Raw genomic sequence first — 13,875 nt, 5'->3', positions numbered from 1 at the left:
CGTCCTGCCCCCTCCCCCCCAGCTGTGCGTGGGGCGGGTCCTTACCCTCTGACCCTCCGCTTCTTCCTCCATGAAAGGGCTAAGGACACTGACCTCCCTGGGAGAGTGAAGGAAATTCAGCAGACAGGCTCCCACAGCCCAGGGCTGTGTGCGCACGCAGGACGAGGGACCGCTCCCCAGTCACTCTGTGACCGCGAAGCCGCCTGCCAAGAGCCGACATGTGGGGAACGGGGGGGGGGCAAGCTGAGCATCCCCAGGGCGGGTCTCAGGCCTCAGCACACAGGCTGCATTGCTTCCGAGGGGGAGCGGGGCTGAGGGTTCCAGGACAGAGACAGCAGCTTCGGACTCGCTTCCAGAGACACGCCCAGGGCGAGTCTATGTGGCGTCCTGGACAGAGCTGCTGGCACGGAGGCGGGACACGTGGCGTTAGACGTGGCTCTTCCTCAAGGGCTTAGCCTCCCTGGACTGCGTGTTCCCACACTAAGGAGAATGGTCCCAATGGGAGGAGAGCCCACGAGGCTCTTCTCTGCTCTAAAGATGCATTTGCAGAGGTGGCTAAGAACCCCGCCTTCGAACACTCACAGAATTGGAGAGAGAGGCAGCCCGGCCCTGCCACAGATGTTCCCCAGTAACGGCGCCCCACGACCGCCTGGCTTGTTCTGTCTTCTCCTCTCAAGACCTCCCCCTCCCTCACCCCGCGCACGTCCGTACGCGCGGGAGCTGGCCTCTCTCCTTCCTTTTTCTTTTTCTGCTGCAACGAACGACTTTCATATATTTGCGACGAAATACTCAATTTCTAAAGTCCAAGTACCAGCTGTCCCACTTGATGATGTTGAAAGGGAAGCCCGCATCCTATTCTCTCTGCCACGTTCTTCATCTACGGACTGGGGCCATGGGGAGCCCTCTCCGTCACTTGGATTTATAGAGCTCCGGGAACGGTCATTTTAACTTCTTGGAAAATAATAGCCGTTCCATTTTTAATATGAAAAAATGAGGCAAATCTATTTCTAAGAATATAAAAACACATTCTAAATTCTTGCTTTGGGCTTCATGTAGGTATCACACATACTTGAGAATGTAATTTCAAATAATCTCCCTGTGCGGAATACCAAGACAGATTTCAAATGCTGCCCCAGCCTTTTAGGTTGGTAGGTAAATAAAAACCTCACCACCAACCCACAAGGCAATTCAGGCACCCACCTGCAGATAAAACGCGCAATTCCAGGCATGACATGAACGTTTATGGCATTTATGGGTTTGTGGACCAGAATTCATATTTTCTAAAAAAAAAAAAAAAAAAAAAAGGGGGTGAAATCCAAGTTCTGGTTTTCAAGTCCCCGGCAATGTCTGTTACGCTATGCAGAACAGTTTGTGTTGGAGCTCCCCCTGGATCTGTGGGGGAGCCCCGGGGCAGAGCGCCTGGGAAGCCCCCCTGGGCTGAGCACCCCGATATGCCGCCTCCTGCGCTGTCTCAGCGAATCCTCACAAAAACGCTGCGAGGTAGGAATGATCTGCGCCAGGAAACCCAAGGGGGGGGGCCCGGCAGCGCTCCCCGAGGTCACAAGGCTGGCGAGGAAGGGAAAGACAGGCTCCCCTCTAGGCCACTCAGGCCCAGGCTGCCACTCTTTCCCCCCAAATGGGAAGCCTGCCGCGTCTGTGCAAGACTGAAAAGCAGGCACTTTGTCGTCACTGCGAACCCGGGTTCTCCCTTCTGCCAGGAGGGGCCGCGAGGTGCCTGCGCCCCAGGCCCGGTGCGTGCCAGGCACGTTTCTGCTCCACAGAAAGCAAACCGCCGTGCTCGAGACAGCAGGGAACACCGGTGGAAGGGACCTCAGCAGTACGGCCTGTTTTTAAGGGTTTGTGATCAGTGCGGGGGGGGGGTCCCCTCTGCGAGGCGATTCAGAAGAATCAAGGCCGTTGATCTTGCAGCACAGGGACCTGAAGGCGAAGGGCACAATCTGCCCCTGAGCAGCCTTCCCAGGGACGCCCCCACAGGGCCCTCCGAGCCGCCCGTCACGTGAGATGCTCACCACACCCCACCACGCGCCCCCTGGCTCGGCCTTCCGCAAGTCCAAAGTCACGTGACAGGCAAGCGGGCCGGCTGTTCCCCGCGCAACAAAGAAAAGCACGCACGTCTTCAAAGGACGTTCACAGGAACTGCTTTCCTCCGTAACAGCGATCTAAAAATGGGCCTATTTTGCCTGAAATCGGAGTAAAACTTTTTCGATCAGTATTTCATTGGTTAAAGCCATAGGCTATGTCCCCAGAGAGAGGTCTCACCACCAGACACAGGAGTCTTACAAGTGATGACACCCAAACTGAAAGATTTTCATCGTCAGCCACAGAAGCACAGAACACATTTGTTTGAGAAACAAATGCCAAGTCAGGCTTTTGAAACAAAACACAAAAGCTACCCGAAGAGAAAGTTCTGACTTAAATTTCTTAACTGCCCTAAAAAGCCTATCACAAAAATGATCCATCAAAGATAAAAGCTTCTGTGGATGTTTACCATGGGAACCAGTAGAGAAGGCACAACATTAATACTTTCAAATTAAAAGCTCTTTTAGTCCACATGTGACAACAAGAGCTGGAGAAAAAAGGCCACCCAGGAGGGGAGCCTGCTTCGCACAGCGCACTCACGCTCCTATTTTCATTCTAGGTGGGTAGCCGGTGCCACCAAAATTTATTTCCACTAATTGTCAATAAATTATAGCTTAAACTTTATCTCTCCTCCAGGAAAAAAACAAGTTAATCAACCCAGCCGCAGCTCAGCCCTAAAAAGTTGTTTTCCTTGTAATAATAGCTACTCTCGGTGCCCTCCGGGGCGAGTGACTTGTTTGTCATTGTTGTCATCGTTTTTGCATCGTGCACTCTCCTTGATTTCAGGAAGGGAGGAAAGAAAATGCAAGTTTTCCTCTGAGGCACTATAACCAGGCAGTCCATGCGCAAAATAATAATTGCTAGCTTCCCCGATTGTTACCTATTGATTTTCCATTATGGAAATATGATTACAGAACACCAGCGAAACAGTCCTGCCCAAATTACAGGGTCCGTCTCTGTGTCTGTCTCCGTCCGCACCTGCACGTACGCTGACAGGAATGATGTGCGCGCCCTGGGTCTAATCCAGTCTGTCTTCTCCACCCTGCATGGCTCTGTGAGGGGCAGCGGGCAGGGAGACGGAGCCAGGCCCCGGGGAGAGGCCAGGACAACGAGGGGCAATGCTGGGGGCGCGGCAGAGGCCGCGGGGGAAGCCAGGGGGGTCAGCCGACGCCCGCGCCCTCTCCGTCTCCCCGGGGCCGCAGGGCTAGGATCTTCACACTCCCGACCGGCCTCCACCACTAACCCCCATTACTGATTCCCTTTCATTCTCTGTCATGCACGCAAGCGCTCAAAGCTTCCCTCACAGCCAGAGCTGCCCCCAAATTACAGTGTCACCGCATCTGGGGAGCTGCTAGGCCAGTAAGAGTTCATTTGTCAACACTGTCTAAAGACAGCCACCACATTCACTGTCATAGGATGTTTCTCAGTGCAACGTGGGTTCACCGGCAGGGCTTCTGGGAAGCGGCGGGGCAGGTTTGGGGCAGACCAGACCTTTTGTTTTAATCAGCGGGCGTGGGAAGCAGGCGATAGGGGACCTTTCCCAGGAGTGTGGAGGCCTTGGAGGCAGAGTGAGGCCTGGTCTCGGCAATCCCTTGGGACAGGTGTTCTCGCCCGACCCCGCCGGGAACCCACAGAACTGACCAGCCCGTTTTCCTTTTCAGCAGCACAGGGTATGGGTTCAGTTAATGCAGCAGGGAACTCCAGGAGAGTCCTCATTCACTCATTCATTCATTCATTCATTTGCTCGCTTGCCATTCAAAAAGTGTTCTTTGAGCCCCTGCTACACTTCAGGCTCTGTTGCAGGCCCGGAACATTCATCAGGAAATAAACCAGCAGAAGCAACCTCAGCCTCACAGTGCTGACTTTCTAGTGGGGACGCAGGCTAAGAGCAAACCACTCACCAAAGTGTACGGCATGACCTATGGCAAGCATGTTGTAAAGGGACGCAGAGAAGGGAGGTGGGCACTCACTTTGTATGAGTCATGAAAGAAACGGGTATTCGGGACGCACACCACGAGCCTGGACTCAATGCCAAGCCTGGGAAGGTGGCTGAAGGCATGGTCACGGCCGCCAACATGCTCTGAGTCAGAAGAGACAAAGACACCCCATCACTTCTCAATATCCACAGCAGAGTGGCCGGTGAGGCAGCCACCAACAGGGCACGTGCTGAGCTGCCAGTGAGGGGACCCGCGCTGGGCCAGCACCAAGGACGCTGGTTTGAACGAGCTGAGAAACCGTCCCATGGAAAGGGCACGGCTTTGCAAAAGCGCACAAGTCTGCTTCCCGGACACAGAAGCAACGGCTGCTTCTTGGAAACACATGCCCGTCTATGGGTCATCCGACGGCTGCTGCCCAGCAAAAAGCCACGCGCGGAGCTGACGTGCAGGAAGCACCAATGGCCGTGCCCCCGCCGGCACGGGGAAGGCCGGTCAGTGATGTTGGCTAATTTAGAGCAAAGTCCTTTGTAAGGTCTATAATCAGAACATGACGCAGGAACAAGCAGGAGCACTCACTGACAATTATCCTCATGGGCGTAATGAGATCCCATGGGGTTTGCATGTCAGGCGAGGTCTTCAAGGGTCAGCATCTCAAGTCCCGGTTCTGGGAGAATAGCGCGTGCCCGGCTTTGAGAACTTGACTGTCCCGCGGAAAAACTGAAGTAGGGGTTCTCACCCGACCCCGCCGGGAACCCACAGAACTGACCAGCCCGTTGTGCCCGCACAAATGGGCAGACAGACCCACTTTAGCCTATGAATGAGTTTCCTTTGCAACATCATTTCTAAGTCATTGGTTTGGACCCCGGCACGCTTTCCAATCAGCCAAAATGGAACATGGCGCCGGGGTGCCCAGGTCGGCCCGCACATTTTTTCCAGCTCTACCGAGACTCGGAGCGAGCTGTAAAATCTCACCGTTGTGTTCATAGAAGGACACCTCTCTAACCCAGGTCTCCACAAATGGATCTTCCTTAACAGGGTCACCTCGTGAACGACTATACAAGGGACACTTGGGACCAACACCGCCAGACTCAGGAGGGCTCACATCAGCGTCTGGGGAAACGAAGGTGTCTTTGAGGTATTTCAATCTCAGTGAGAGCCTCTCCTCCGAACAGAAGTCCTAGACAAGCGCAGGAGAGCCGCAGAGCGTGGGGCGGGCTGTCCCCTCGGGTCCGCCACCTGCAGGCCAAAGGGGCGCCAAAGAGAAGCCAGAGCTGTGTCATAAATGGTGGCTGGTTAAAATGCTCTAGACCCAGACGATTCAGCAATTATTACAAAGCAACTCGCATGCAGGTACGGCACTGCCACGTTCAAGGTAGCATTGCACAAAAACCGTGGAAGTGACCCTTGCGCCAGGTTTTCGTCAAGAGCCGCTCCGTCCCACTGGAAGAAGTCACGCCAGCCCTCCCAGGGCGCCGTTCCCGCCGCTTTTATTTTTCGTGCGCTCCCTCCCTTCCTCGTCCCAGGCGTCCCCAAACCTTGACTGGCACCTCTCCCATGACGGGCACACCATACGTCGGCCAGCCAAACAAAGGCCAGACCAAAGCCCGCCGTGCCAAGGCCGAACGACGGAGTTCTGGTTGGGGAACGTTACTGCGGGGGGCCAAAGGGCGCCTGAGGAGGGGCTCAGGGCCGCTGCGGAGGGCGCTTCTTAGGACACTGATGAAGCTTCAAAACCCGTCAGCCGCCTTCGATGCCCCGGAGGCGGGGAAGGCGGGGAAGGCGGGGAAGGCGGGGAAGGCGGGGTGCCACATGGGGGGGGGCACTCTTTGTCACATTGATCTCCCAAAACCCAAGCTTAGCTAAAACAAACCGCTTCATCTGCGTGGGGACCCGGGCCACTAATGAACTGCTCGGGCTAACGCAGCAAGTCGGCCCCTGGCTGAAAGACGCCTCCTGCCAGATGGGGAGATGGGGAATAGGGCCCCCGCTGGCCAGCGAAAGCCAGTCCCGCCTCCTGTTGACACATTGGTGACCTTGGATTTGGTTAGGAAAATTGATGTCATGATGTTGGCTGGGATGTTCCCCAAATCCTGTCATTTAATGACATATAACAACAGATAAATAGATTCATTCTCATGGGTATCTGGGGAAAGTCTAATTTCACTTCAGCTACTGAAAAGCTGATAATGAAGGAACTACATTTCCAGGGCACCTGGGGGCCAATTCCTAGTGAGAACACAGACTCGGGAACAAGCCAGAACTACAGTCTTGGCGGGGAGGGGTAGTGGATGGGGGAGGGGGCTTAACCCATAGGAGGGGGTCATGGCCAACTGCTGACTTGGTCCACTTTTTGAACTGTAACTTCTCCCAACAATAGTAGTGGTATTACTTTATGCCCCTAATGAATGTCACTCTGAGACTATTGAGTGAAAAAGTCCTTTCAGATGCTGAAACAAATGATGGCTCAGTCACTGGGAGGGCGCAGGGCGGGGGCAGCTAGAACGCTAACCTGGGCCAGGCTGCCCATGGGAAAAACAGCCTCCGGCGGCTGGCGCGGACGCCGGGAGAACAGGGAGACCGGCACTGGGGGCGTAAAGTGAACAAGCGCGTCGCTGCGCACGGAGAGCAGAGCGCGTCCCGTGCCTCCCGGGTGGCTGCCGCTGCCCCGGCCAAGGGCCTACGGCGTGCCCTTGAACTGACCCAGAGTGACCGTGGCAACGTGCCCTGCGGTCCATGCTTGGAGGGCCACCGTGAACGGAGCACGCCTTGACCTCAGCGTCACCCCCAATGTCGTCGGCTCATGTGCTGGGAACTCGGAATCTGCCGAAAGTCACTGTGTCCTTTAAAAGATGGGAAAAGGAGCCCCAGGCCCGGGGCCCCGCGTCCCTGCCCAGAGCCGCAGTGAAGGGTGGCCGCGGCAGGCTGCGTGCCAAGACACGTGCAGTGCTCCTTGAGAGGAGAATGCTCTTCTGAAATCTAAAGTCAAACTTCCCAGGGAGGCGAGACAGGGACGTTCAGCTCGGAGTCTAAGACCGTATGGAGAAAACAGTGCTGTGCGGCTGGGGCCCTAGACAGGGCGTCCAAGTCGACCCGATAACCCCGCAGCACTCACTACCGTTAGATACCACACAATTCACGCCCTCCTGCCGACCAGCCTTCTCTGAGGTGCCAGTAACTTTGCTGGGCTCGGCTTCTGACAACAGGCGCGCGAAGAGACAGATGTGTATATGTTTTCCTTCCTGACCTTTCAAAACCATCAGATATTTTTGGCCTCAGGATCATCTGTTCTGCCGCTCAGGCCCTATCTTCAAGTTCTCGGAGACCCGGGCAGGCAGCTTGGCTGTGACCGTGGCCGGGAACAAAGGTCTGGGTGGCCTTTCTCTGGCACTGCTCCGTCCCCCTCCCGCCTCCTGGGGCCTGGCCACCGCAGATTCCCCTACGGCAGCGCAGTTGGGAGAGGCAGACACGGGCTGTGGCTCCTGCCTGGCCCTCCAGCCCCGCGCTCGCTCCAGGGCACGGCGGTGGCAACGCCCAGGCCAGAGCTGGCTGCGGGCCCCTTTCCTCTGTCACTCCCGTGGCTTTGTCACAGACACTGCTACGCCGGCTCGGCCGTGCGCCTCCCCGTCGCTGCTGTCATTTTTTTCGGTCGTTAAATTCCACTCCGGGTCGCATCCTTAGCTGTGGGTCTGCACTGAGGACTTGCACACCCAGCGCCAACCCCGGCGCTGTGGGTTTTTAATAAATATGCAAACATGGGTTTTTATGTTCGGGAGTCTTTGGTAACGACGGCTCCGGAGCTGGAGCTATGGGCGCCAGCGGGCTGCATGCAGAGCCGAACTGGAGAAATCCGGGCCACGGCGGGAGGGGCCCTGAGGTTTCCTTCGAGGGGGCGGCCCTGGCTGGCGCTCCACACCGTCTTCCACAAACGGCCCCTGTCATACCTTCTCTGAAGCGGATCAAGATCTTGCAAAGAAACCTGCCTCTCTACGAAGCCGAAGTGGAAATGACTGTAACACCGGAGGCCACTAAAACCATATTGTAAAATTAGCTTCTGCAAAACCTCCCACTTCCACAAAGTCTGCAACAGCCAGCCCATCTGCAGGTAGTATATACAACACAGCCCCGTCTCCTCGTTCCCTAGCTCAGCCCCGCCTCCCTTCCTGTCAGTGACGCCTCTCGAGGCCATGGAGGGTCCAAAGGGCGTCAAGTGAGGAGATGGTCCTCGGGTTGGAACTGTGTTCTGGAGGGGTGGGGTGGGGGACGGGAGAGTCAAGGAAAGAAACAAAAGCAGCACTGGAAAGAGTCTCCTGGACTCTCGGCGCTGTCCTTGGTGCTGACTGTTCTATTTCAAGCCACAGCGCCGGCTAAGACCCGGAAGTACTGACGAACAGCAACTAACTGTACGGCACAACAAAGGGTGAGTGCCGCAGAGGATCTGCCCTCAAAATCCCCAGTTACAGAGCGCGTGCCTGCCCCTGGGTCCAAAGGGGGTCCGCAGGAGGAAAAAGGGAGCACCAGAGCTTCTCACAGCTCAGGCTTTTCATTTGCTTTTTGCACTCAATTGGAATTTTTTTTCCATTAGATTTGTCTCTTACCAAACTTCAATATGAAAACACAATGACTATATATTATTTGGTCAAATTAGCATTACCCGAACACCCACCGTGTGCCAGGCACTAGACTATACACCTATGTAAGATAATAAGCTCCTCAAGTCAGGAGGGAAGAGAGATTTGCCAATGGAGCGATTAATTTGCAAGACTGAGAACGCAGGATCTTTGATCAAGACTCCCTTCCACTGCAGCGGTCCCACCGAGGCTCCGGGCTCTCTCCTCCGTCTTCCCACCACAGAGCTCCCAGCCCTGCTGCCCCGGAGAAGCGTCTGCTCTGAAGGTTTCACCCTTCCTGGTGACCACGGTGATCTAGAAAGATAATCATTTCAAGTATTGGTTTTTCTGACTTGCTTCCAAGTGAGGGAAAAAAAACAAAAAACAGAAGCCATCCATAACAGCACTTTGTGTTCCCTGTTGTATGGAAACAACGTATCTGCTTCGTCTATATTTGGAAAACACATCCATTCCGATGCTGCAACACAATTATTAATGTGACCATAAAATCATCCGCAGAGCCAAACCCTACAGCCTGGACGCTCCAAGGGCAATCAGATGGATGAGCGCATCCTCGTGCGAAACAGAAGTGCAGCAGGCACACCCTGATTGACATGAGCTGCGGAGAGAGCATGTGACTGAAACCACGGGACACCGGGACACACGCTCCGTCTTACCCCCAAATCAATCTCCAGTTGACCTCTGTCTACGGACTCCAAACATCCAAATCCTTTAAACAAAAGACAGGTCCAAACAAAACCTGAGAACCGCGCTGAAGGGTCCCCCCACGAAGAGCTCGTGGCAACGCGATCCTGAAACTCTGCTCAGACCCTGTGGAAATGGGGCCCCCCTCCCGCTTGTCTTTTCAATTAGCTCATGAGAGAGCGACCACAGATGTGTCTCCCTATGAAGCAGAGAGAGAGGCTTGTTCGCTCCTTTCTCAACAGACGTCGGCCAAACCCCGCGGCATCTCCAGGCCGAGAGAGGAGGGGCTGTAAGCACAGGAAGCAGAAAGCAGCGGAGGCAGGGCGCCGGCGGATGGCGCTCACCTGGGCCAGGGGGAGGGCGGGCCTGCCTCGCCGCTCTGTCAGGCATCTGTAACCCTTGAGTGATTTGCTGTTATATCTTAAACGACGTCCCTGGGGCTTCCTGATTCACCTCGCCTCCCCTCCGTCTGTTCAAGCCACGCGGGCGCTTCCTCCTGTCCCCCAACACGGGGGCTCCTCAGCTTGTGGCACCTGTCCCTAGGTGGTTGGGTGACTCACTGCTTCTTTGCTATCACTCAGGTCTTGTTTCAAACGACCTGTCCTCGCAACCCCTCCCGGACACGCGGCGCGATCAGACGCAAACCGCCCACGGGTCCCACCACCCACGCGCGTTGCCGCGCTGCCAGTTTGCGCCTCCCACCCCGCTGTGCAAGCTCTGTGAGGACGAGGGCTTGGTTCTGTTCAGAAATGTCCCCTCGGCAGCCAGGATAATGCCTGACGCCTAGTGAGTACTCGCTAATGATGTGCTTTTTACAAGGAGAGAAGAGAGTCTTTAGAAAAGCAGGCTCGAACCGAAGACCCCCGGGTCCTAGAAAAGGGTCCTCCCGTGCATGTCAGGCGCCCGGGGCCTGGGCTGGTCTCTGTGGGGTCGGCCGTCGCGAGCTGCCATCACACGAGAGCGGAACACCAGGCCCCGGGCGCGAGGGCGCCGAGGAGCAGCAGAGGCTGGAGGTCTCAGGGCAGGAGGCCCAGGACGGGGTGTCGCTGGGCCCGCCTCTGCAGAATGAGGGCGGCACAATCAGCAGAGACCTGAAGGCTCTAACGTCCGGGGGACACTTGGGGACCCCATGATACAGGTCAAGGAAGGGGTGCTGGTATGGGTAAGGCTTGAGCAACACCTGTCCCAGGATCTAGGATAGGGGGCGGTTCTCTGTGCCCTCAGAGGAGGGTTAAGGAGGGCTAAGAAGGGACCTCTCCCTCGATTTTGCCTGTTTTCTTTTAAAAGCCTAAGGTTTGGTGCTGTCTCGCACGCAATGGTACGTGTCCCCTGCCCCAGCAGGTGGGCCTAGCGGTGTGACACTTCACATCACACGTGTCATTGCTAGGACAAGGGCCCGAGGACTGTGTTCATCTTGCTGTACAAAATGACCTTGGTCAGAAACGGGCTCGGACCCAGCGCTGGCAGAGTGTGGGGGCGGGGAAAGGCCCCAGAGAGACACCGCAGGAGACACGGGAGGGTGGGGAAGGCCCGTGACAGGACAGGAGGAACGCAGGTATCAGCGCCAGGAACTGGAACCGGAAGCCCGGGAGGCGGGGCAGGAGAAATGGGCCCCTGGGGCTTGTTGTGAAGGGGAGGCGTGGCCCACAGGCTCCTCCCCGACAAAGTCAAGGGGAGAGGAAGAGGCCAAGGGCGGGTCCCAGAGGTGCCCCCACAGGCAAGTGGTGGTGGAGGAAGGTCAGCACAAATGCCACCACCCGTGACTCCGACGCGGGCTCAGCTGGAATGGGTCACAGGCAATGGCTGGGAGCCCGCGGCAGAACGTGGCCACTTGATTCATAAACGGAGGCGCAGAGCTCGAACGGGGAGCCCAGTCCACAGAGCTCACGGAGGCAGCCAGGCAGGGAGCGATGTTTACGTAACACAGACGATAATGAGGGCCACAAAGGTTACTTTCGACCCAGAACCCACGCTGCACCAGGGCGAGGCAGCACGGAGGGTCCGTGTTGACAGGGAGCCGTCTGTGCCCACGGTCACCACACTGAGTGGCTCCATAAATGGGAAACCGTCCCTCACGTGTGGATAAGCCGCTTCTGCCACACATGTAACCAGTTCTGGTCATCATGCCTGCCCCTGGGTACAGAACAACATTCATAAAGGAACATACCACCCTGTTAAAAAATGCCAGAGAGGAAAGGCCGGCCTCTGTGGTCAGGAGGAAGCCTGCAAACGCACCCCCGTACTAGCTTCTTGGGGCAACCGTGCTGAGAGTCAGGCCTGGCCAAGGAAACCCTGGTCACCAAGCCTTTAAGGTGACACCGCCTTCCACAGTATACTCCAAATGAGATGCCGTGAGTTTTTGTTTTATGTTTTTTTTTTTAAACAAGAGGAGGGTAGCTTCCCCTGCCCCCAGCGAAGGCCCCCTCAGAGCACAGAGCCGAGCGCGCCACCTGGACACAGCACGGCCCGGACAGCGGCCCCAGGGCTCGGCGCAGCCTCCCCCTGTGGCGCCAGAGAGAACAGTCCGTGGGTTGCACACCAAGGATAGTGCGCAGGTGCTTGGAGAAAAATTTCAAGTAATTTTTATTATCTGAAAACTTTCTATATGGACACTGAAACCTGATGTTCCTTAATTTTCATGTGTTCCAAATATTACTATTCTTTTGATGTTTTCCAACCATTCGCAGCTTGGTGGGCAACAGCAGGCCACTCGGCCCGAGGGGGGCAGTGTGCGGGCCCCTTATTCCAGGCCAGGGGGCTGCAGGGCAAAAATGGCGCCCAAACTGGCATAGCGGGAGTGGTTCTCCCTCAAAGCTTCTGGAAAACACCATAAATATAAAGCTACCCGGAAACATCCCGAATTCCCCCTGCTTGTAACAAATCCAGATTATTTACTTCATCCTGGAGCTTATGTTCACGCTCCAAATTTAATTTAAATACTGTCTCAGCAGGAGCTGTTGCACAGGGCGTATGACCACCACCCGGTCCCACCCCCGTGACGCGTGCTGGCCCCGGGGACGCGAGGACGTGGGGGTCTGCCCCGCGTGTAACACTCTCCTGTTCTTACCTTGTAGGCTTTCGTATCGGACCGGGCAGGACACAGCTAACTGCGACACGTGCAGGAACAGCGCATGTATTATCTACAGGTACGCTGACGTCTCCTCTCCCTGCTTTTTCAGTATGAGTGACCAACGATGTGTGCCTCGCAGGCCAGGTCATCTGGGGCCAGGCGGGGTGGCTGTGTCAGACAGGAAGCAAAGGGCACCCCCTGGCCCTCACGCTAAGCTCCCCCTAAGTGCTCAGCCCCCGGTGTGGGCTGGCGGGACGGGGCACGCGTGGACTCGTCCTTCTTGCCCCCGTGTCCTACCGGTTCCGAAGGTGGGGGGAGCCGGACGGCCTGCCCCCCGGAACCGAGAGCCGGCAGCATGGTGCTGTGCGTGGTGGCAAAGCTCAGGGGCTGTGAGCCCTCCAGGTGGCGGAGACCCCCCCGGGTGGGTGGGGAACAGCACAGAAGACCCAGAGCGCTCCCCCACAGGGCAGCGCATTTCCGGGGAGCTCACGAGGACCCCGGCGCGCGTGTCCTCTGGGGCGGAGTCCCCTGTCTGGAGCCCTGACTGCTGGTCTTCGGGTCCTTCAATGCAAAACTCGTTAAGATTCCTCACGACAACAAGATACAGCAGAAACATTCAACAGACAAAAGCTGGGGTCGGTTCTCGGCATAAATGCAGGGTTTCAAGGCTCCCTGGAAGGCCGTGGCCTTCAGAGGTTATGGCCTATTTTTTGTTTGTTTCTGGAAATGTAATTTTCAAAACCAATGAGAGCCATGTTATGATCGAGTTCATTTCTAAAAAGGAGGCCCGGAGAACAATTTTTGTCAATTTATCAAATTATCAAGAACACTTCAAATTATCAAGAATTTTAGGTAGGGATAGTTACATACCTAGAAACATGTAAACTCCCATTTGCCCACAAATACGCCTTCTAAAAAGCTCTCCAAAGTTACCACTTTCTCATCAAAAAGGGAGAGACAGGGTGTAAATGTCAATCCCAGCAGTGACACCCCGAACCCCAGAGCCAGCCCACGTCCCCAACGGAGGCAGAACATCCCGGAGAGGCCCCGGCACTTGCAGCGCAGCGCTGGCGCCCGGTGACCTGCCTGGAAGCCGGGAGAAGGAAGCACAGGACAGGAGCCCCGAAGTCACTCGGGCCCATTCCTGACAGCGGACGTTGTCGACAGAGGGAGACTCTGCCTCCCAGGGGACATCAGGCAAGGTCTGCAGGGAGATGTTTTCGCCTGTCCCACAAGGGGAGGTGCTTCTGGCACCTGGGAGAGGCCAGGGATGCTGCTCACATCTGCTCATGTCACGCGGCCACAGTGTCCACAGCGCGGCGGTGAGGACGCCGCCTGGCTGGGGTCGTCCCCGGGGACGGGCTAGGGAGAGTCCCAGGCACACGGCTTGGGGCTCCCAGCCGCGCCCCCGCCAGTTTGGTTCTCCCTCTTCACAAAGAGGTGGAGCAAAGCCCGC

The 13,875-nt window shown here is 56.3% G+C and overlaps 2 protein-coding genes across 2 annotated transcripts in view; one reads left to right on the top strand and one right to left on the bottom strand.

The window, feature by feature from the left end:
• The window catches only part of DOCK1 (dedicator of cytokinesis 1), a 383,329-nt gene that overhangs the window by 197,932 nt on the left and 171,522 nt on the right, over positions 1-13,875 (bottom strand). The window lies entirely within an intron of this gene.
• Positions 1-13,875, top strand: part of INSYN2A (inhibitory synaptic factor 2A) — a 28,699-nt gene that overhangs the window by 5,593 nt on the left and 9,231 nt on the right. The window contains exon 2 of the mRNA XM_054581688.1: positions 12,424-12,495. Within this exon, the coding sequence (XP_054437663.1) occupies positions 12,424-12,495 (72 nt within the window). The remainder of the gene's footprint in view (positions 1-12,423; positions 12,496-13,875) is intronic.

This window comes from Pteronotus mesoamericanus, unplaced genomic scaffold (assembly GCF_021234165.1).
Source record: "Pteronotus mesoamericanus isolate MK-2021 breed Mesoamerican mustached bat unplaced genomic scaffold, CSHL_Meso_final contig_657, whole genome shotgun sequence".
Lineage (NCBI taxonomy): Eukaryota > Metazoa > Chordata > Mammalia > Chiroptera > Mormoopidae > Pteronotus > Pteronotus mesoamericanus.
The sequence above is the reverse complement of the archived record's forward strand: the minus strand, read 5'-3'. Positions and strand labels throughout refer to the sequence as shown.